The sequence below is a fragment of the Chaetodon auriga genome, chromosome 13 (assembly GCF_051107435.1).
Source record: "Chaetodon auriga isolate fChaAug3 chromosome 13, fChaAug3.hap1, whole genome shotgun sequence".
Lineage (NCBI taxonomy): Eukaryota > Metazoa > Chordata > Actinopteri > Chaetodontiformes > Chaetodontidae > Chaetodon > Chaetodon auriga.
In genome coordinates, this window is record NC_135086.1 from 10,223,903 (window position 1) to 10,248,245 (window position 24,343).

A 24,343-nucleotide genomic window follows, 5' to 3' on the forward strand; every position below is an offset into this window, starting at 1 on the left:
GTGTTAGTAATCTGTCCATTTTGCCAGCCAAAATTAAAAACATTTCACATGAGGTACCCCTATAGCTCAGTTGGTAGGGTGTGCGCCCCATGTATTGATACCGTCAGTCCTCTGCAGTGGCTGCAGGTTTGACTCCCACCTGCGGCTCATTTGCTGTATGTCGTCCCCTCTCTCTCTCTGCCTCCTTCTCTGTTGTACCTTCAGCTTCTCTATCATAAAGGCTAAAAAAAAAAAGTCTCATGAATATTTGACCCACAGATGCTCTAGTTATGGGTTTACTGAAGCTACTTTCAGGTTCAAGTTTTGACTATGAACTGGACACACAGTGAGAAAACTGCATAGTTATACATTGCATATCAGAAATTTCCCTATGGTGCAAGTAGAACGAAGCAGAAAACAAAAGGTCACCTCAACATGACAGTGGAAAAGTTCACACAGTGAGTGAGGGAACAGCAACGTATGCGCACTCTCACACATGCCCTGCATTCACTGCCTACATATTTTGGTGCAGCAGTGCATTAGTAGTAGCTATTGTAGCAGTGGGTTCACATCTCTCATTATGCATCACCATGCCAACTGGAAGAGAGATTAGAGTGCAGATTAGTGAGACTCCATTATTTTATGTCCCAAATGGTTTTGAAATCAATGGTCCAACCAAAGAGCGTGACTTTCATTTCAATGCTGGCGCAATCCACTACAATTATAGGTTTCACTAACAAAAGTGATGTGTTCCTAATGGTATACTATTCAGGTGCATAATACCCAGCATATAGTCTATGTTATTCTTTGCAACTTTCCCTTAATCATAGTTTCATTTATTTATTATAAATTGACAATAAACTGTGGTCCTACAAACCACGCTTTTTGTCCTAAATCAAGCAAAAACACAATAACGAGCCATATTTTTGCATTGTGAGACCCATTCCTGTCATTATGATGAACATGGCCAGTGTTATAACTGCCATATTTGTGAGCTACAGTTAGACTTTCAACTGTGACAAGTTCCAATAAATCAGACTAAAATGTTGGACAAAATGGCAGAGAAATTGAGATCCCCTCAACTTACAGGTCTGCTGACCAGCTGTATGCTGTTTGTGAATAAACATGAAGGAGTGTACTAAGTGCTGCACCATTTCTCTGTTTCTCTCATATGTTTGAGGAGAGGTGAGATCACTGCAGACCTCTTAAAGGTTAATTCGGGAGAAGAAATGAGTTGTGCAAAATTATAGCAGGGACATGTCTCCCTGTCTTTTGTTTAAAATTATACCTTTAGTCCAAGCACATTTCATACACAACTGCACTGTTGAGATTAAAAGAGACAAGCGAGATATGAAGGGGAAGAGCCGGGAAGAAGAGACAGAAAGGAAGGCTGATCATTTTTCAAACTGATGTTTTCCTCAGGACAAGGCTGTGAGGAGGATGGAGACACAGCAAAAAAGAGGGAAAAAAACACAATAAGAAATGCTAATATACACTGAAATTAATTAAATGATGTCGAGTCTGATTTTATCTGACAGGGAGGTAATTTGTCTCTCTTTGGTTGCCTGCAGACTATGGCTTTGTGTGTGTGTGTGTGTGTGTGTGTGTGTGTGTGTGTGTGTGTGTGTTGGTTTTGTAATTGCTTTGTGCCAATGGGGCACCGTCTTCGTGTTATATGTGACTGTAATGTGAGCATTTTCGATTTTGCACGTGCTTTCCAGTGATGTTCAAAGTGGGATGTGTCAGCTGAACCACACAGGTGAAGGACAAACAGCGCACTCACAGCTGCAACACCTGCAGATTTTAAAGCAACCTTGTGTCTCCTAAAGGTTTTTCTTACATTAATGCATTCTTGTAGTTTATTTAGGTGCTCACATTTTTCTAACAAGCGACGCCATGTGTTCATGTGAATAAGGAGCATCCTCTCTTAAGAGTGAAGGGACGTAGTGTTATAGCACTGCATCATCTCTTAGAGCGAATGTGATGAGAATTAAAGGAGAGAGATGAGGAAAATGAAAGAGAGAGAAAGAGTACCTGGAGAATAGTCTGCGCTGTCACACAAACCCACACATAGCCACCTTTTACACATGGTGAAAACTAGCTAAAGCTACATCGTCTGTAACGTCTGTGCAGTCAGTACACTGGCCGGGATATTCCCATGAACAATAAATCTTGTGCTAAAGGAGGTAACATTTAGTACAAGCAGTTTTTGTTATATTTGTTGAAATTGTCCATACATCCTGACAGCAATCAATGGTGGCCTATATTTGATTCTGCCTGTGCATCACCCAAGTCTTCCACAAGGCCAGGCAGATATTTCGCTAAAGATACAGCAAACTCATCGCAAAAGAATGGCAGAGAAAGTGCCTCTGATGACATGAAAAACACGAGGAAAAAATGGTTACATTTAGACAACTAAAACTGCTTGGTTCAGGTAACTGACGAAAATTAGTCAATGTTACGATAAACCAAGTATCTGATGGGATGTAAACCATGGACTCTGGTGTCAAAGACACTTTATACACCTGCCGATCAACTGCAATGTCTTCCCTAATGACTCTTGCAGTGATAAAACTCCTTCCTCCTTTCTCCTCTTGTTTTGAGAAAGGTCATTATGTCACAAGGGCAGTCAACAAAAAGTAAAGATTAAACAACTGAACAAACAACCACTGCATTGTTGTTTTTCTGGTGAGGAAAGCCTTGAACAAATCTATAAAGCACACCAGAAAATTGTCTCAACTTTCCACAATGTTTTATCACAAAGCTCTTTCTCTTGAGGTTCAACCAGTGTGACTCAGGGGACTGTCGGCTTTTGTTCCAGTGAAAAACAAAAGCATTTCTTTGTTCAGTTTCTGATCTCCTGTGCTGAAGGTGCTAGTAAAATGAACTTTTGTTGTGCCTGGTTGGAATGAAAACCTATTTATACATTCAACCTGCTGAGTAAATCTAACCTTACAGACAGCTTTAAGAGAGAGTGTTTACAGTCTCTACCTTTCTCTGAGTTTATTCCGGTTTTATGAACGTCACTCTTGCTATATAAACCCATCCTCAGACCATGTGACTGTGCAGCAGAAAGAGAGGTGACTGACCTGCTGGCCTAACCCATTTAGGTGACCTGACATTCACCTCAGCTCTCCCATCAGGCTTTAATCCTCTGGCCCTCCTCTACAACCATCGACTATGCATGTTCAGACTCCAGTGGCCCTTGTGGTTTGAGTATGTGAAGGGCTAAATTAGAGTGGGTTGGATGTGGGAGGATTTCAAAGCTTTTCAAACGCTACTGATCTAATATGAAGCAAAAATGCTGCAAAGGCAAGGTCAGGAGGGGGCTCTGCCATACACTTTATAGTTCACAGATCCAAGCAGCTGCTAAAATAAAGGAAGATACAATCGTTCTTTTGTGTTGCGAAAAAAATCAAATTGCATCATGAAAGAAGATGGTGACAAGGGTAATGAAACTCTGCATGGCATAATGTGTTTCTTCTTCTAGCAGCAAAAAGCACAATTGTTTGTTAAGGAAATGGGTACAAGCAATCATCAGCCCTTCTTTTGACGTCGGTGATGAAACATGAAGAAAGCCTACATGACCAATCAGTGCAGGCTGTCATGGTGAACACAATGACAGTACACTCCTTGTGGGAGCTCTGGTTTCTACCATGCGTTGATTGTGATATTGTCATTTAAAAGCAGAATTTTGTTTCTGATGAGCACACTCAAACATGGCGGATACATAATGGCTGTAATCAGCCTTACTTTGATCATGTCTCATGTATTCTTGTCACACAGCTATCTCTTGTCGTTTTCTTGTCCTCACATTATTGCTTGAATGTAAAGATGGGGTGAAGCGAGATGAAAAATCCATTTTGAGACAGACATCGAAAAAGAGAAGGAACACAGACACAAACAGGAACAAAGTGTCTTCCCATTAAATATGCCTGTTCCTCCCATAAATAGACAGTCTGCACTCATTGCTCTAAGGGGTCTAGGTGTGCAGACTCCTTATTTGTGTCTCACGCTAAGTGGACAGAGGAAAGGGAAAGCACTCAATAGAGCAGACATCTTCACCAAGGCCAAATAACCTCCCCAGTTACCTTTTATCTTCACAGTCAACATTTTGCCAAGTAGATGACAGAGCAAAGTTTACTCTGATGGTATCACTATGGTCACATGGTTTCCAAAATCAACATTTTTCTGACTGTTGGGTGCCTGTTTTTTTTGTTTATTTATTTATTTTTTTTCGATGTACTCTCTAACCATGCAGCTGTCCCCCACTGATCCAAACTGAAATATCTCAGCAACTATTGAATGGATTGCCATGAAACTTGATACAGAGAATCTTAATTCATTCGATCACATTTCTCTTTGTTCAGTCCTTTGGTTTATGACCATATATCAGCCAAACTAATGACATTTCCATCAGTAGCTGCTGTACTTTGTGCTTTTTAGCAAATATGAGCATGCTAATGTGCTGAACTACGTCAGTAAACATGGCAAACATTTTACCTGCAAATCATGAGCATGTTAACATGCTGAAATTAGTGTTTTGCCTAAAGCACCACTGAACCCCAGTACATCTCCACAGAGCTGTTAGCACAGCATTGCAGTCTCAGACTTATCAATATTCTGTCTATTCGTCACAGATAAACAAACGTAAAGAGACAGTCACATAACTGACTGTGACATTTTACTTGTACAGACTTAAGCCAGCTTTAGTTTGCGTGTAATGTAATGTAAATTAAAGCCAAAAATTTTCCAGCTTAACCACAAGCAATCGCATAAAGTGTTGTGTTTCCACTGCAGTGATCAAATGAACTTGCCAGCAATCACTGTAGTCTCCTAACAAAAACAAAGGGTAAAGAGTTTTTCAAGACAGCAGTGACCACATACTTTATTTGTTGTCGCTTCAGTGCCGACTGAAGTTTCCTGTATTATACGTGTTTAAATCTTCAAAATGTCCACCCTATGAATTTGCAGACTGATCCCACTCAGACTTTGGTCAGAACTCCGATGACATGTCTGAAGTGGTCAGCATCATCATATCAATATGAGATTGAACCTTGCCCATTTATGACCCTGCAAAAGCATCTACCTCCTTTATTCTAACATTAGCAAAGTATGCAAAATCCTGTTGCTCCATATTGTCTCATATGCACAGTTAAACTTTAATTTTACATGAGTACAACATTACTAATACTATTTTTTCGTCAAATCCTCAACTAAGGATTGTAACATCATCGGTCCACCAATATTTTCTTTCTCAGTCAGATGTTCCTGTGGAACTGTAACATATCTTAACAGACAAGTACAGATTACATTTGATAGTGTACAGTGTGTACACTATCAAACTTTGTGACATTAGTACATTTACACATCAAAAATAAGATTTAAAAAACAAGGCTTTGAGATACTTGGGCTACAGCACTTCTACCTGTTGTCTGAAGAGCCCAGAAATCATAGAAAATTAATGACTAAATATATGGAAGAACTAGAGAGCTTAGGGTCAAGTTTATCTTTCTCAAACCATCCCTGATGCAACTTAAGGCTCTGGAGACCAAGTTTAATTAACAAAAGGCAAGAACAAAAGATTATATCTGCAACCTGATTGTAAAAATTCATTTAAAAATTTCCAGGTGAACCAGTGGAACAACAGATATTTACTTTTTAACTTTACTTTCTTTTGTTTTTAACTTTTTAAAATTAACTTTCTTCTCCTGAGGGATCTCAGAATGACAAAGTCAATTCGTCTGCACTGTTTAATGACCAACATCCTTCAGGAGGTCAGTCATATTAATAAATTTTGACCAACAACATACACCCTAAGTCCAACTGCAGCCCAATGGCAGGATAAAGTAATAAAGATGTAACCTCTACCTTATTACTGGATGAGTGTTAAGAGTCAAAATAGAAAATTGAGATGTGCCACTTTTATGTGTGAAAGGACACAATTATGCTGCCACTGTAAGCCAACAAAGAACTGTCATCAACCCATTATGTTACACATGAATAGAGCAGCATAATTGCAATGGAGAGTTGACTTTAACAATGATGCCTGCTCACTTAAGACTGCTGCTTAATTAAAATGCAGCGTTGCCTACAATTGCTCTCATTTATCACTCTGCTCACATGTTATTAGTATATTCTATGAGTGGAAGTCATTTGAAAATCTTACTTCATTGCCATTAACTTCGCAGACACGAGGAAATGCTAGTTTGCCTGCTATGTCCTTGATTAATCTTTACCGTGGGTAAGAGGATGTGCATACATACAACTTCATTAACAATTCTTACCAACACAATACAGCCACCTTTCTCCATATTTAAAGAAACTGTATACTTGATTGTGTTTGGCAATAATATAATAGATCTAATACTAGACTTGTAAATTAGCAAAGTTAACCCAAATAAACAAACAAGACTTGACATTAAGCCATGGAGCAAATAATATTTCCTCCATATAATACAGGCTACTGTCTACAACCAAAGCAGCAATGCATTTGTATACGAAATAATCATCAGCCATAGTTGACAACAACTGGAAACCAAAGCGAAATGATAAAGAACACCCAAAAATGAATTCATATTAGAATAAAAAACAAGAAAAAACTGAGAATACCCCTGATGTTTAGAGAGGAAATCCAGAGGTGATCCATAATGATTTGGAGCTTATTGAACCAATGATGAAGGTAACACTAAGTTCACAAACAGTTCAAAAATCAACGCGGAGGCATCAGCAACATAGTCGAGATGCATCTGTACATTAAACCACATGCTCACATACAGAAGCAACACCAAAAACACACACAATAAAACAAATCAATGAACACTGCGGACACAACAGTATGCAACAGGACACAAGAGCCAACCATGCTCACACTCACAGCAAAAGTGCACAATGCTCAAACAATCAGACAGGAAGTTATTAACGTTAGCACCCACAGTTCATGTTAAACACACGCGGTTTCCCGGAACCATAAAACTGGCGCCCATATGTACAATACACTTCACACAGCCAACACAGCATGAAGAAAAGACATGAATGGCTTACCTGTGGTGACACTTTAATCAGGTGTCCCAGGCTGATGCTCTGATGATGCCAAGTCGTTTTGACTCTTGAGAAGAGTGATATCACTTTAAAGTTTATCATGCAGGTTGATTGAGGACCGTAGGAAACCATTCATCTTAGGATATGTTACTGGGGCTCAAGCGACGTAAAGTCCAGTGCGCTTCATGGTGTCTTGCTAGCGGCTAATTAGCATACACACACGTCTACTTACGCTAACTTACCGACAGGGAAACACCGCAGGTCGCGGTGCAGCTTTGAGAATGGCCGTTAAACATGAAATTTTAACATTTCTGTCGACAGACTGAAACAAAGTGCTTTAGTTTTACCTTTACTTAAACTTGTAGCTAGCTAACCAGAGGCTGCTAGCTACACAACCTCCCGTTCCTCTGCGCTGCGCAATGCGGCCGTTGTTGACTGAATTACAGAGGAGGATCATGGGTAATTGAGTCAGGGCGCCATCGCACGGCGCATGTTAAGACTTATTTCATGTTTCTGCGTCACGTGGGTGTCGCACTAACCCACCCCTTTACTAGACATACATCTAGAAAATCTACTTTTCATGAAGTCAGATCAAAACAGATCCGTTTTCAGCTTTGTGACTTCATCCAGTTAATACAAGGGTAATTATTTTTAATGTTTTATTTAGCTTAGGAAGATTTTCTCTACCCATTAAGAAACTCTAAATTTAACACTCAGTTTATCAGAAATATTCTAATTACCAAATCTGGAGATTGTTGATTTTCACTGGACAGAGGATATTAAAAACTGTACTCTGAAAAGTAACTAACTATAGCTGTCAGATAAATGGAGAAAAAAAAAGTGAAATGTAGTGGAGTAGTAGTGCTGCATAAAATGGAAAGCCTCTAGTACCTTGAATTTGTACTGAAGTACAATTCTTGAAAAATACACAGTGGAGACTGTTTGACCATATGATGGCAACAAACAATGCATTGTTAAGATAAAAGATGGTTAATTAGGCCACAATGCAGTTCACACCGATCCCCGTTCTTTGGGTGTTATGGTTTCTGAGACTCTGACACTTTTCGGGAAAGACAAGGAAAAGCAGAAGAGAATTTCTAGAAAACCAAGAGCAAATAACATTCAAGCAAATACCACCATTTGCGCTAAGTATGTTTTTCATTCCTGAAACACTGACATGAGGAGAATCATTTCAAAGTTGGATTTGAGTCAGTAACAACTGGCAATGTCACACACCGAGAAAAGCACCACCTCCCTGAAAATATATTCAGCCATCCCAATGTATCTTTCATTATTGGAAGTGAAGGGAAATATAAATGAGTTGTAATGATGATTTTCTCATTTAAAATGCCAGTGTAGTTTCAATAGGGTCCTCTCTGTTTGAATATTGCCTTGCCTAACAAAGCGAGTGATAAACACTAAATGCTGTGCAGCTCATATTCAACAGTAATCAGATGAGCTGTACAAGCAGTATGCAAATGACCAATGAGATTGCCTTATTAATCTTAATGTGTGTATTATCAACCACTACTTAGTGAAATGCTGGACAGTTTTAAATCTTCCCAAGCTTGAAATGACAATATTTGAATGCAGTGAAAACGAAGTAGCTTGTGCAAATCTTTCATAACCACTGATTAAAATTCTAATGTTCCCAATAAATCATCAAACTTCACTGGATTTGGAATAGTTTGATTTATGTTATGAAACTACTTCAGCATTCTCGGTCTTGATTGTGAAACACTGGTTGTGCACCTTACCTCTCAGGTCATGTGGCCCATTTTTGGCAGCATGAAAACTTATTCCAGTCTGTTTAAGAGCAGCACAACACGTAGAAGGATCAGTTCCAACCCATCATTAACATGGGGCCTATTTCAAGATGTTAATGCAATCATGGCAGTGGAATTTTAAGCATATGCCCAGCTGCTCGGGTAACAGGTAAACTTTCTTTATCTTAAACCCAGTGAATTCGACAGTGGGTTTTTTCCTTATTGTCTTCTGTCTAAAACTTGTGTTTGCAATAGCATATCTCTCTTTGCATCTAGTTGTGGCACATTCCCAGCACAGACCCTTCTCTCACTTGGATCTCTACCACTAGCTGAGTTAGGGCCTAATTACAGTACAGAGCACACATTTTGAAGGCTGAATAACATGAGGCGAGTTGCACTGCCTTATTCAGATGAAGCTCACAAAGCAGAGCTGCTTGCTGAGTTTTGTGTGTTGTTGCTAAGAAACCATGGCATCAGCTGATGATGTGACAGGGTTGCCAACTCGCAGGCTTCTGGACCCTGGCGCACACTTTCACCTTCAGTCTCACGCTGTCACTGGCCAAACAGTTCTTATGCCAAAACACTGCTACAGCACCAGAGATGAACGGGCAAACGTTATGGTCAGAACTCAGACTCCGAGTGTAAAATTAAATTAGCTTTAGATTGGTGTGTGATACTGACTGTGTGGTCTTTTTTCATGTGTGGGCAGTGGGAGAAGCTCATGGATTTCAATCACTGGGCTGTGATTTCTGCACTGTTAACAAGACAGCTATGCAATGGCCATTTGTTTAATTTTATGATTTTTTTGGGTGTTACTCTGGGTTAGAGTTAGCGGCTAACAAGCAGCAACACGTCCCTGTCTGTAAATGAGCCCCTGAGTTTGCTAGCCACATATTAGCTATCATGAAAGTGAACTAGCTAGCTCATTATCTGAAAACAACATTCTCTACTCTGCTCAATTATGCACCTCGGGTCACTGTAAACAACAAAACAAGGGTTCTGTGATTTTTTATTTTGCCAGAGAAATAAGTTAAAAAAGCATGAGGAGGTTGCTATGAAGGAGTCTTGCTAGCTTGGCTGTTTGTAATATCTTTTGTGGAAACCTTAAAATTTAAAAAATTTGTAAGAAAAACTTTCCGCTGCAGAGTAAATTAGTGAGCTTTGCAATGCTCCTCTCTGTTGTTTTAACTGTAGGCCTATTAATGCTTTTTGTTACCCAAATTTTTGAGATTTAATCATCATTGAAAAATGCTCCAAATTAAAACTGACTGCACCGCTACAACAGAGACTGGATCTCAATAACAGCTGACAGCAATCTCTCAACAAAATGTGACAGCACAGTCATGCCACATCTTTCATGAATATTATAATATTCAATAAAACAATTCAAGAAAAAAAAGCTTGTGTAGCTTGTGTTTCTCTTCCCAGCAATAGCGTGTCCAGTCATCAGTTTAAAGAATAAGGTTCAACTATATAATGACCATGTACGGAGAAAATGCTTTTTGGGTACCTGGGTTTTTTTTGTGTGTGTGGCGGTACCACCATTTGCCACTGGGACAATTGGAGGCAATACTGACCGGCCAAATCATGTCTTCATTCATAGTTGAGATTGCTGTTGGCTGGCAGAGCAACTTTGTCTGGCCAAGTTCACCAAAAAACATTGCAGTGGGGCTCTAAAGCATTTCATGAAAGCAACTTGAAAAGACCTCTCCGCTTGAAGTTTAAAATGCATCTGGCACGATCAGGTCGGCTGATCCACGGGCGGGCCATTTACCGTAGAGGTCATATGACATACTGGCAGTAACACTGTCGGGGTTTATTGTGCCTGCACAATAAGAAAACAGATTCACTTAGAGTCAGGCAGGATTTAATACCAGGTTGTCTACGTATTGTCTAGTATGATGCTTTTTGTGTTTGTGTGTGTGTGTGTGTGTGTGTGTGTGTGAGCGTACATTCCTTGAGAGATTGTAGCCTCTAGAGACAGACAGCCTGTGAAGAGAATCCAATATGCTGTTCCATAATGAAAGCTCTCAAGGGGGATCGCAACGCTGCTTAGTGGGCTTTGTACAGTCCATTCAATCAGAGGCTGCCAACATGCTGGGACTTAGAGGCAGCTGCCCTCACCACTGGCTCTCTGAGAAAAAGAGATAGCAATGCCAAAATAGTGGGAGCAAGACAAAACAAGTTTTAGAGCTTTGGTGTTAGTCTCTTCTGTCATGTTAAATAACGTTACAGTGTGATTGCATCAGGTGATAGGATGTTATTGTTTGAAACTGCTACGCAACGAGCAACCATCTGCTGTGGTGAAACATCCGCAGCATGTCCCGTCTACGCTGAAGGTTGTACAGCTTAGTTGCTGAAACAATTGGTTCACCAACCCAGGACGAGACAGCGAAAACTCCAACGAGAAAGAGAGCGGTGTGCACATGACACCAAATGGCATGCTATGGAAAAATGACTTCTAGCTGGAGCAAGCAAAATGCTGTTCTGGCCTGCAGCCAATTCTTAGACCTCTGTCTTTGAAAGTGTTTGTATCAGCATATATTAAAAAAGCTGCACATGGAAACATGTAGACAGTAAAATGGTTTTGCTGTGCTGTAGAGGTGCTGCAGAGATTGATGCACTGTCAAATACAGCCTTCACTTTTATTCGCTGAGAAGCGTCGGTCAATCGATTCAACTAAAGACATTTAAGATCATTTACATTCAACTGTGCCCATCATCCCTCATATCAGGTGCAAATCCATACACTTTGTCAGGGGGGCTGGCGTGTGAGAGTGAGAGGAGAGGCAGTGACAGATTGTTTCGCTCACACTCTATTACCATCTTAAGGCAAGTGATTTGACTTTGCATGGGGCAAAGGCTCCAAGATGCCGATCTCGTTATTGGATTTCCTATGATAATGCCATAAAATGTCATCAGCTGGAAAAGAGATGCATCTATCATGCACGAGCAAGTGTCAGAAGTAATGGCACTTTATTATTGGTGCTCCTGTGTGATTTTCCTGCAAGTGTACAAGTTTGTGTGTGTGTGTGTGTGTGTGTGTGTGTGTGTGAGTGGCTTTTAATGTGAAAAAATGGGCTGAAGAATAGAGGTTGTGGTGATGGAAGAAGAGCTACTGTACTGTCTGACTCCTTGCTCTTTCTAACCTGAAGGCATAATCTCCTGAATGGTGAGAGATGTCTACAGCCTGGCCTCATCTGGGCAGAATGAAGATGTCATGCTCTGGCTACAGGCTACACAACACTCCCATGTGTCTGGCTGAACCACTCAAGAACAGGCTGACATTTGAAGTAAGGAGGTGTAAAGAGCCCTCAAAACTATAAGGACTGAATTGGAAGAAGCACTGAATCCCATCTAGACGGGGATAAAGGCAGATGGCCACACTGAAGCCTGTCACTTTGATGGAAAAGTTGAATGAATTATGAACAGTCTGAATTTCTCACTTGTATTCCTGCAAAACTACAAACACATCTGAAAGGATAATTTGTTAAACACGTTGCGCAATTCTCTATGATTGCAATGACAGTAAGAATGAGAGGTGATCATCATTGCTGACCTTATGATCCTTTGTGAAATGCTAACCCATTGGATTTTCATTGTGGTCCAACTGAGGCATGCCCCCAGTGTACACCCCAATACAATCCTGTGGGATCCAGTGTCGATTACGGGCCAAATCTACCGAGGTTCTTATTTCCACTGGGGTCCCACTGTGACACTGGGGTGTGTCCATTGCGGTTCCAGTTAGGGTCCCATTGGGGCATACCTCAATTTTACCAGTTCATAATAACACAACACTTGAAACAACGTTAAAGCCTTGAAAATGAGCACAATCCATCTTTAAATATTGACTGATCTTTATTCATATTGAATTAAAAATATAGTTTTGACAGATTCATGTAACAAAACAGAGGGAATACGTATTTAAATGTTCTAGATTGGGAAATGTGTCAATTTACCAGTGAAGAGAAACGTTTAAAACTGGCAATATGTGACAAGGTATGGTCTATAAAACCTAGTTTCTCAATCATTCTGATGAGCTGATACAAAGCAATGATTATTTATGATAATTTTTCTGATAGAAGAGCCTTTCTTCCAAACTTCAGTGTACTTTTAAACAGCCACGCAGACCTTTGAGAAGCAAATCAAATATATACTCTATGTAAATGCTGGATTTTGTAAATGACTAGATTGCCACCAAAATCACCACCCTTCGTTTGGGAAGTGTACCACAGGCCTATAGTATTCTGTAGGTAATAGGCAATATAGAAAAATTCTGTCAACATTTAAGTAATCCAAAGTTGATACTGGTGAAAATTCCAAGTTTTGAAAGCTAAATCGCAGTATTCATCAACAGCACAAAACCTGTAGTTGTCTGGCTCACTTCCTGCATGAATCTGATACAACTGCGGGTATATTCCAGTTGTCAAATTGTGCATCCATAGACTTCTCATACAATTCTGCTCTCCCTGATAGGTTGAGATTAAAGTATATTTAACATCCAACCATTCATCTTGAGTTTCTGAGCATCAGCCACACTTGATATCAGCATTGCGATGCACGACTTGATCGCTACTGACATATTTGCGACAATGCCACAAAGAAAGTAGCTGAAAATGATGATTTTGGTGTCAGTCCTCACATCAGATATTAGGTAAAGTGACAAATGGGCCAAACTCCCATAAAGTCCTGCAAACATCCTGTGAAATGGAAATCTTCACCTCCTGCTAAACTGAAAAAGAGTGAACTTTCAAGTCCTGATGAAGCCAAAAAAGGTAACCTACGAACCTTTATACAAGTAAATAGCAGTTGTTTAAATCATCAGTTCAGCCCATGCAAACTGTCTTCCGTTTTGTCTCTCACACACCATTTAATCACTCTGGGAGCTGTAAAATGATATTGCTACACAATTCAATCAGTATTGCCCCAAATGGATGAAAAGCTGAATATCTTCCGAAAGTAAACAATGACTGAGCTCAGTGCAAATGGAAATTAAATTAGTCAAGGAAATATAGTATAGGTCCTTACAACTCAGGGTGAAAAGTGACACTGGTGTGTTAATAACATTGGTTAAGAAAAGACTGAGAGAAAAGGGGGATAAAATATTGAATATTCATTAGTATTGCAACAGCATTTTAAGAGTGTACAAAACTTTTAAAAAAATCTCAAAAGGTGGATAATACTGAGAGAAGTGTGGAGGAAAATGGAGGTATAATACACCCAGTAAAAAAAACCGAAACAAAAAAAAGAGGAAGAAAAAAATCACTCCTACAAAGTGAGCAAGAGCAGAGGTCAAAACACAAAATCCACCAAGTTGTGCTGAAAACACAATCACACAATCACAGCGGAAATGATGAGGTGTGGGGTGACAAGAGACCCTGCAAGCGTTTAAAATCAGAGTTCACTCTTCAAATTACATTTACAGGAAATATATATATATATATATATATATATATATATATATATACTGTATACTGTATATATATTTATATACATACAGAAAAGATATCCCCAGAGGAAAAATTAAAGGTACAGTAGACCACTAAAAATGCAATGATGCAAGGAGAAATAAAACAAACAAAAAAATATCTTCAGCTGGAAAAAGAAGCATCATTGTCCTATTTACAGTTGCACCTGGCCACCTTTTTTACTACCTATAAAAATACTATCCACTTTTTATTTGTTTTATTTTTTTTAACAATGGTAAAACTGTGGAGTGACCCATTTGCTAAATGTACTTGTCATTTGGTTAAAAGACAATTATTAAATCCATTTTACAGTTTTACCATCAATTCATACATTGTAAACTGTGCTTACTCAACCACTGTCATCTACCCCTGTTTTCATGGCATGGTAGAATATACACATATGAATCAGTGTAAAATCAAGAGCATGACAGCCATTCACAGTTTGATTCTATTACAATGGTAGAATATGTTTGTTAGCTGCTTTATGGTTTCCCTTTATAAAAAATGTGATTTGTTTGATGATGCATTGACCAAAACGATTTGTACTTGAGTGATTAATGGTGAAGTTCTCTGAAATGTAACGTATGTTCATCCAGTACAGTAGGACCACAGGTGGATTGATATTATTGATGCTGTGAAAAATGTCCTCATGATATGAATAATCAAAGCACAGAAAAGTGAAATAGAGCACACTCTATAAATACAGTCCCTGTGTCCCAGTTCAGGGGCTGGACCCTCCAAAGTCCTAATTTCTTGACCAGATGTGTTTTGATAGTCCAACAAGTGCTGTCCCACTTCAAAGGTCCCGCAAAAGTGTTAATCCTTTCCTTAATGTCCCATTGTGGTCAGGGGATCTGGGGATTACCACACAAAATGCTCAAATTCCACTTACTAAACCAGTGAAGAAGCCACACAAAGTGTAAATAATGGAACTTCACTGTTTGTTATCTTTCTTAGCCTGGACATGTAAATCACAAGGGATTTAAAACTCAGCCATTTGCACTATGAACCCGCTCTAAATATCAAAATCACGCTGTAAAATCAGATATCGTGAAAACTGTCCCAATTAACCACTGGTATTTAAATGTCATAAGCTGTCTGAAGGCGACTGCTCAGTGGGGAAATTGCGAAAGCTTCAGAGCACCTGAACACAACATTAGTTTTGGTCTTTGTTTGGTCTCATTTGGCAACGACGTGCAGGTTCAGCCAAGAACTCACTTCCTCTGAAGGGCAAACATCCAGCCCCTGATTTGGGACACAGCTAGTAGCCGCTTTAAAGTTAATGAGAGAACATGACGGACATAAGACGAAGAAGCCTTAAAAACTGCACTTCAAAAAAACTCTCTGTTGCCACAATGACACCCTGAAGAGCAAAAATGAGAGTTGAAAGAAAATTTTACACACCATTTACAATAGTCATCATAACATTTGTTTAAAATACATTAAACCCCAAAACAAAAGTAGATGCACAAAATAAATATAGCTGTTACTATAAGGCCGATGAGGAGTCAGTATTGACAGGGAGTTATTGTGCTCCTTTAAATAAGTACTGTACCTATGAGGCTATACCTATATCAAACAGAACATTATATCTTTTTACATGAAACAACGACTCATGTTAACATTTGACCACAATTACTTTCCCTTTCCAGATTGTTTTAGTCTTTGTTCGTATTCACTTCACACAGAGCTGCTTATCGGTTTTTACTGCTTAAGCTGCAGAACAGTGTTTGCTACATACAATTCTATGGTCACCTCGGAGGAGAAAGAAAGAATGGCAATAAGCTTTGGTCTCCTTTGCCAGTTACAGTGCACTTGCACCTTCCCCCCTGCTAGCTTTTGTAACGTTGATGCATTGGTCGGGTAACATTTCTGGAATGCTAATACTTGAGTTTTAACCCTGCTGCAGGATTACAACCTATTGCCTGTCGTTCAGAGTTTCTGAGCTGGTGCAGTGTGTGAGATGTTGGGTAACATGATTTCCCCACAGAACAACAAGGGAAAGTGGATGCATTAGCATTCAAAAAGCTAAAAGCCCCTTGCGATGGTTGTTGGATGAGAGCGCCAGCAGGTTTTCTCCTCCAGAAGATTGGCTTTATTTTTCCATAGAGATCCATTACGAAGCCTTTGGGTGTCTCTCCACTGCTGTCACTGCACTTAAACACACGGCCATACAGTAGTCCACAAGCACTACAACTAATACCTTATGGGTGATGGTAAAAATAGACTTACATAACTGACTTAACTCTAAAAACATGGAAAGGACACTTTCGTTGCACACATTTACACAAAGAGAGTATACATTAGTGTAAGCTCAAACTAGTAAATCTGAAGATGTGAGGGGACAGATCTAGCACAACTAAAACAAGTTATTAACAGAGCAATGTCTGTAACCGTGTTTCCATCTGTCGAGCAAATCTGAAGCAAACTTTTGACATGTTGCAAAAAAGAAAAAAGAAAATGTTAATTAGGCGCACTTCCATCAACCTATTTGGAAGTTGCAGGTATAGACGGCATTATGAATGGATGTAGAAGTAGAAGTTGCACACCGGAAACAATACCGGTTGTTTGCCAGCCGCCAATAAACCTCAAAGAAGAAGAAGAAGAAACAAAACCAGTCATCTTGGCCATCTAATGGACAGAGATCCTCAGGAATTTTTCAACAGCAGGAACAGTTTCTTCTTCTTCCTCTTCTTCTTCCTTGTTTTCTTCCTCATCTTCTCCTCCTCCCAGAGCATAAACAGCTAATATGAGTACAATGTTTAGAACTTATTCCGAAAAAGTGTTTCCATCTCTCATTACTGTACCTCTTTTAAACTTTTTTTGTGAAATCTACATTTCTGTTGAGTTGCACATTTTAGCAGTTTGTCTTTGTACCATGGCACTAATCTGTCTTCCTTTACGCTTTTATTTCAGTGGGTTTGACGTCTGTTTATGATGTGGTAACTTGTGCCTCAGCTGGAGCTCAAATGGATGATTATTATTCCCCATAAAATCTGAGACACTGAGCCGGGGCAACATCTGTGTTTTGGACAGTAAATCATCAGCACTGCTTGTCTGACTCTTCCCTCTGCCTGGTGTTTTCAGTGGAGAGGCACAAGGTTGTGTAACAGTGGTTGTGTATTGGTATGTCAGCAGTGAGATATGCACAGGTGTTAGTCGGTCTCCAGATTTCATGAACTTATCACCTATTACTCAGGGTGGGCAATTTAAAATAAAATCTCAAATCAAGGTATGTTTAGATTAATGTTACAATATCACTTTATATCACGATATGGCCGATTTTCTGGAAATTTAATTAACAAATATTTACTGATGTGAATGTTGGTTTGGTTAAAGGGGTACTCCATCATGAGCTGTGTTGCTCAGCCTTTGAATGAAAACAGCTGTGTAATGTCTTCTGTAGTAAAGTCTGCGAATACAACCCCGGTAAGAGTTGAATGAGTTGAATTGTATTGACTTCTGTGGGGTTGCATTATGGAAATTGTAGGATTTTTGTGGTTTTGGAACTTAACCCATGCTGGGACCTTAGAATATGGATATCTTGGCCTCTGCTCCTTCAAATTTGAGCTTCCTTTGACATTTAAGAGTCCCCTGACTTTGTGGGAGTGTGATGCTAAATTGCTGGAGTACCCCTTTAATCCAGAGACTAAATACAATCAAGGTATTTTGCCACATTGATGTAAAAATCCTGTAAATCAGATGTTGTCAGCAGTGCATGCAATAGCCCAGTAAAACAAGAGACATCAAAACAATTACTATCTGGGTATAAGTGTGTTGGATATTGTTGTATATCGCCCAACCCCACATATTACTACTATGATACTCTTTAGAGAGTGGGGATACTCAAAACAGGCCTCAGTGCACTGGAAGCTATCTGTTTATAGTTGCAACATGATGAGGAAAAAATGAATTGCTGCTTACAGCAAGAATAACAGCAAAGTCATTTGGCTGTGTCAGAGCATTAAGTACTATTAAATTATCAACCCCAGCCTAAATTAGGCTTCAAAGTCATTTGACGGCAGATGCTAGTGCTCTCTGTCAGAGTTTACTGTGGCATCTGGCAGCATTGTTTGAAGCTAGCATCAGTGGATTCAGTGATAACTTATGTCTCACTATTAATGTCAAACACCAATACAAAAGACAGTGTCCTGTTTTCTCATGGTCATCCATGGTAAAAATGTAAAGGAGACCTTCGTAGACAACCTCTCCTCCTGAACCACTGAAACCCTCAGAGACAGAGCAAGGCTGTGTCGTCGTGACTATGTGGTCAAAGTTAATTCTTAGCTTCTATGACACGAAGTAATATGAACATTGAGAGGTGCAAAGAAAATCCTCGCCTTTTGATGCACTTATATATCTTTCCAGACACTGCTCGGTCTACAGAGCCTTTTTCTGGGATTTCTGTCTTGTAATGACATGTAATTGGCTTATTTACAGCTCTGTGGGGTTAGCCTCTTTGCCACCTCCACAGTGCTCTTTCGTGGCTGGGTGTCTGTGCTGTTTGCGTAAGAGTAAAACAAGGTAACAAAGTAAACAGATCCCTGATACCTAAAAAGAAAAGAATATATATATATATATATAAATTGAGCTGTTTCAGATTCTAAAATCAGATCAGATCAGATTTTTCTCACGTGTTCAGTTCATATGCTCTCATGTTCCTTTCCCTGTTAAAAGATATGTCCGTTCCCAAGCACGAGGTCCACTGAAACATTATTCCTTTTACTGCAGTTAGCATTAGTTATGCCAGTCACGATGCCGCTTACAATGATCTTATAACAGTAATATTGGAGTGGATGGTTTGCTGGCTCTTCGGACTGGGCTGGTGTGGATGAAAGAGGAACAAGAGGGATACCATTGAGGGGAGTTTTCTTCCGAGCGATCAACCTTTTAAATCCCACCTTAGCCATGCCAATAATCCGTTGGATGCTTTCCACCAGGTACTGGGTGATATCACAGATTTCCATAAAACTGTGGTGACATTTACTTTTCTGTTGACCCTTTCTCTGCGCTGCACCACTGGCTGCCATTATCGGCACACTCTGTCTTCCAGCACAAGGTCAATGAAGCTTCTCCTCCAGAATATATTTCAAGTGGCAGCAGGCTTATCTGTCAGGGCTTGTGTGTGTATTTACTTATGAATTCATGTGGGGTTATTATTGGTGTGTCAAGGCTGCAGGCATGTTAGCATGTTTTAGGTATGATATGAGCCGTGTGTGATAAATGTTTGAATTCCATTACTGGGGCAGCAACATGTGTAAGTGAAAGAAGCATGTAGACAGGCATGCAAGCAAGGGCTCTTCGGCATGACTGCAGGTTTGCTGGTAACTCATGACACAACTCCATGTGCATGTGTCATGTGACAGCACACAAGCAGCGGCAATGTGTGCATACTGCAATGTGTACATCAAGCTAGGTGGAAAATGTGCGCAAAGGACATGGTGATTGCAATTCATGGGTGGATAAAGAAAAGCATGTAAGGGCATGGTGACAATCCTCTCTCTCAGTTCATTTCTCCTTTTTCTCTCATCAAACATTTCCAAGCTTTTGTTATGTTGTTTTTGTGCCTTTTTTCTACTAAAGATGGCAGGACAGTGTGCTCCAGAACAGACCCAGCCTCAAAGAGGTGTGTCTACTTGCTTTACGCTTCAGGGCCAAAGATGGAGCTAAAAAAGATGGTTTGAATGTCAAGTGAGGCTGCCAGTGACTGTAGTCCTGTCAAGAAAAGTCAGAACCTTAGGGTGAGAATAAAAGACTTGCAATCAGACATAACAGAGAGACGTGTTCAGGGAGGGTGCAAGGAGAACCCGGGTTGAGAAGTACTGCATGGAAACGAGAGGACTGTTCAACGTCCGTTCATCTCCACCCTTAACCCTCTAGTCATCCCTCCATTGTGCTACAGGTGGGTCACTACACCACAGTGTTCCTCTGTCTGTATGGAGGGGGTGGCAACACATTGCCAGCTTTCATAGCAGCCTCAGACAAGTACTCCTGGTTTTCGGCCACAGCAGGGCGAATGCGTCCATTCTGGCGGTAGAAGAAGCGTGTGCTGCAGTCCTGCAGGTACTCAGGGTTGTGCAGTGAGGACTTCGGGGGTAGACTGTGCTGCCAGTATTCAGGATTGTCAAAAGTGGCCTTCTTGCCTTTCTTATCAAACATGATGGTGTTGCTGGTGATGCCTGAGTGCAGAGTGTGTCCTGAATGTCCCGGATGCAGGGTGTGTGATGGGTACGATGGGTGGGGGAGGTGGCCAGGAGGTACCACATATCCAGAGGAGGAGACTGTGTGGCTCGAAGTTGATGGGTTGACTGTCTGCGATACTGATTGGGCAGCAGAGGACCCCGGGCCAGGGATGGAGACTGCGCCAGCCAATCCGTTCTTGTCCCCAGGGTTAAGGAAGGTATTCAGGTACAGTGGCTCGTTGATATACTCATCGTCCCCGTGAACGGACTGGCTCTTGGGGGCAGCAGCAGCTCCAGCCATGTGCAGGGTGTGGCAACCTGCTCCATCAATCACTGCGTGGGCGTCACCGTTCCTACGACGTGTGACGAAGGGGTTTTCCTCTACTGGGTTGCGATAGTCTGGAAACAAAAACGGGATCGTGAGATTAGTGCAGATCTTTTCATCTCAATCGAAGCTGCAGCTACTGTGGCCACTAAAAAAGCACGTCATACATCAAAGAGCAACATGTAAGTAAACACAAACTATTTAGGTTACTATTGCTATCAGTGAAACATCTGCTAACTTTATGGACAAATTCAGCAGTTCTCAAAACCGTCAAAAGCACCTGAGTTGCTCTTGTCTCTCATGGCAGTCATGTAGCCATCCTGGTCCTTGTCTCCTTTTGCTCCTCGTTCCACTAGAAGAGCAGTTGGATCTGCACTGTAACGCTGTCCGCTACTATCCTCCCCTCCACCTTGGGAAACAGAAAGACAGCAAGAATGCAACAAAGAAAATTAAAACATGGCACTTTATAAAGCATATCTCCATGAATTGACAGATCCCAGACTTGTAAATAAGCACCATTTCGATTCAATCTAAACTCATGTACTGTTGTCAATTTTGTGACTGTGACTCAACTCTTAGGCAGGGCTATGACTAATATCAAGCACTCTGTATTTTTATGAGGATTTAGGGGTTTTAGTGACCTGAGATGCATTTCAATTCAATTTTTCCATCTGTCGACAATAGATAGATCACTATCATACACTGAGCCATCACCAGAGTGGCACAAGCATACTGCGCTATCACTCTCCAATGAATGCACAGTAGGCAGATAAACATTTATTTATGCTTAAGGCTTGATTTATTTTTTCTCTAAACAAACAAATCTGCAAAAGAGGCACAAATGGGCCCAAAAAATCCTGCTCTTGGTCTCAACAGAGCTAGAAGCCGCCACTGCTGCTGCTTCTCTCCTGTTGTCTGAGAGGTGTAATATGTAGCTCAGTTTTGCCAGACAGCTACTAGATTCAAGCTTATCCTTTTGTTCTCATCTCCCAAATCCTCTGCTGGTGAGTGATTGACTGTCACAGTGCAATACCAATGAGGAAACAGCACATAGGGTCAGCCAAGGAAGGGCAGGAGCCTGTCTGCTCGCTTGAGGGCTGGTTTTCATCGATGAGTTATTGCACATATTATGGTTTGCATGTTCAGCCTATGGATTTTTAAAAGCTGATACTAACTATTTTCACTCTGTATGTTATTCCTGAAAGTGTGGGAAAAGGTTATGGTGCAGGATAATGCAAGACCGTACAGCAACTTTTAAATGAATATTACAATTTAGTACTAATAATAGTCTGTTTAGTCTAGAATAGTCTTGACTCTTAAGCCTATAAGTCATTTTTGGTTAAAGGTCTGTCAACACAGACATAGATAACAACAACAATGATATTATGGACCTTTTGGTCCATAATTTAAAAAACGTCATTGTGCAGATGTAAAGACAGCTGCAGGCTGTGAGTAGAAATTTTAACATACAAAAGCGTCTAAAATGCATTAAAACTCAAAGCTGTCCAATGAAAAACATTTAGAACTACATAGCTAATGTAACTGAGGCCTGGTTATATAGACCTTGTACTCTTACAATATCCATCAGTCTCACACACACACACACACACACACACACACACACACACACACACACACACACACTGAAACTCCCCCCAGTTTCTGTAACTTTCGGATAACACTTTGCTTTACCTTGACCAGCAGTGAGAACTGAGCCAGCCACAAGTGTGCTCGACCTTGGGGAGGCCTTCTTCCTCAGGGTGCCATTGCAACGAGGGTCATCTTGGCTGGCACAGCCAAATCCACCACCAATCTGGCCCCCTGAGGCCAGATCCTGCGGAGGGAGGCAGCCTCCAGACACAGGTGGAACAGCGACCACTCTGGGGAGGGTGGCCAACATGTCCTCCATGCTGAAACTGGGGTCCTGGTAGCCAAACTGGTTCTGGGAAGAAGGAGAAGAGGGAGAGGGTTTAGTAAGGACAGAGGGGCAGGAATTTTAGACACAATCCAAAAATATCAAGTTACAAAGCCAAAGCAAGGCCCCCGAGACAAATACAAGTGAGGGGTTACGGTAAAGTTTTACTCTGCTCCCCTGTGGATGACTTAAGTTTGAGTTATTATCCGTGTGAGGTTGTAACTGTGTTTCCACTCTTTAGTCTATACAGTAGTTCTGAAAGCAGGTGACTCGATCCACTGGTGAAGTACAAAAACAAACAAAGAAAATAGAAATGAAAACATAAAAAGTAAAATAAGGACCACACACACACACACACACACACACACACACACACACACACACACACACACAAAAACCGATAAAATGTAGTGTGAAAAATGGGCAATTCAAGTTCTTTGTACTATTGTTCATCTGTAATATTTAAATGTGACAGGCAGGGGAGACAAACAGCAGTGCCAAACAATGATATGGCAGCATGACTGCCAAGGACAATTTAATTAAAAGGAGTTTAATTAAAAGGCTCCATGCAGCAAAGTCTTAAAGAAGCCATATCAGCCCTGCCCTGCTGTGTGCATTTGTGTCTACGCTCATAACAAAAAAAGCCGTTTTAGAACCTCACTGAGTGCTTTATTCTGATTTATCTTTTTTACCCATGTATCCAACAAGAGGTTTTTGTTTTCCATTTCCCATTCCCTCACTTACTTTCCCTTCACAGCTTCGGTAAATATACTAATAAGATAGAGAATCTTTTTTTTCTCCCCTGTTTTATGTATTTGTCCTTAAGCACGCATGTTGAAATAATGGCAAAGGTGGCTGAAGTTCCTGGAATTTTGGTCTATGAATGAAGGTTTTGGGTCAAATCTCACTTCTGGCCAGCAGTTTCTATACTCATTTATTTATCAGGTTCTCCCATTATTCTTTTGGCATCCTGTAAACCACAAGGAAGTGGTTCCTCAGGCCTGTAGCAAGAGTCAGACCTGAACAGATTTTCTTTATACATTAGAGATGGGGCAGTCACAGGTGGGAGAATATTGACTATTCTTAGTTAGTGGCAGTATGCATGTGTGTATGCTACTGAAACACAAAAGCCCCAAAGCCATCAAGAAGTTTATAAGGACTTTTTTTTTTTTTGAGGCAGGCTCATTTTCTGTGTGTAACTGCATCATTATATTCCATTGACAGTTGGCTTCCACCTCACTCTCTCATTCAGTGGTCTGCACTTGAAGCCTGGAGGTATTAGTTGAAGCTCCAGAGCTTGCGCCGTGTTCTCATTCCTACACCCTCTCTCAGCCCTCATTTACACCTCCTCTCTCCTCTCTTGTCTCAGTATTCTAAAAGGAAATTACTATCACTAACCTTAACACAAAAGTAACATTTAAAAAAGCTTAAATAATGTTTGAAGTCATTAAAATGAACTGCCAACGTCTCAGTCACATTATTTCTTCAAAATCTTGGCCACAAAGCTCATCATGGACTTAATTAATCCATTGTTGAAGCACGGTGAACTGTGGGAAAGTAAAACATCAAGTAAAATGTCCCATCCAAATGTCGCTCTGTAAAAAGCAGAGTTTTAGTGTTTTGGTCACGATTAAATTTGCAATTCTTGCATATTCTGTCACTGTTAGG

The 24,343-nt window shown here is 40.4% G+C and overlaps 1 protein-coding gene across 2 annotated transcripts in view; it reads right to left on the reverse strand.

Annotated features, from left to right (window-relative positions):
* Positions 1-19,787: 19,787 nt before the first annotated feature.
* erbb4b (erb-b2 receptor tyrosine kinase 4b) overlaps positions 19,788-24,343 on the reverse strand; it is a 297,664-nt gene continuing 293,108 nt past the window's right edge. The window contains exons 26-28 of one of the 2 annotated variants that reach the window (XM_076746331.1): positions 22,453-22,702; positions 21,041-21,169; positions 19,788-20,834 (exon numbers count right to left, since the gene is read on the reverse strand). In XM_076746331.1, the coding sequence (XP_076602446.1) occupies positions 20,164-20,834; positions 21,041-21,169; positions 22,453-22,702 (1,050 nt within the window). In that variant the 3' untranslated portion in view covers positions 19,788-20,163. The remainder of the gene's footprint in view (positions 20,835-21,040; positions 21,170-22,452; positions 22,703-24,343) is intronic. The other variant, XM_076746332.1, reaches the window with a different exon arrangement.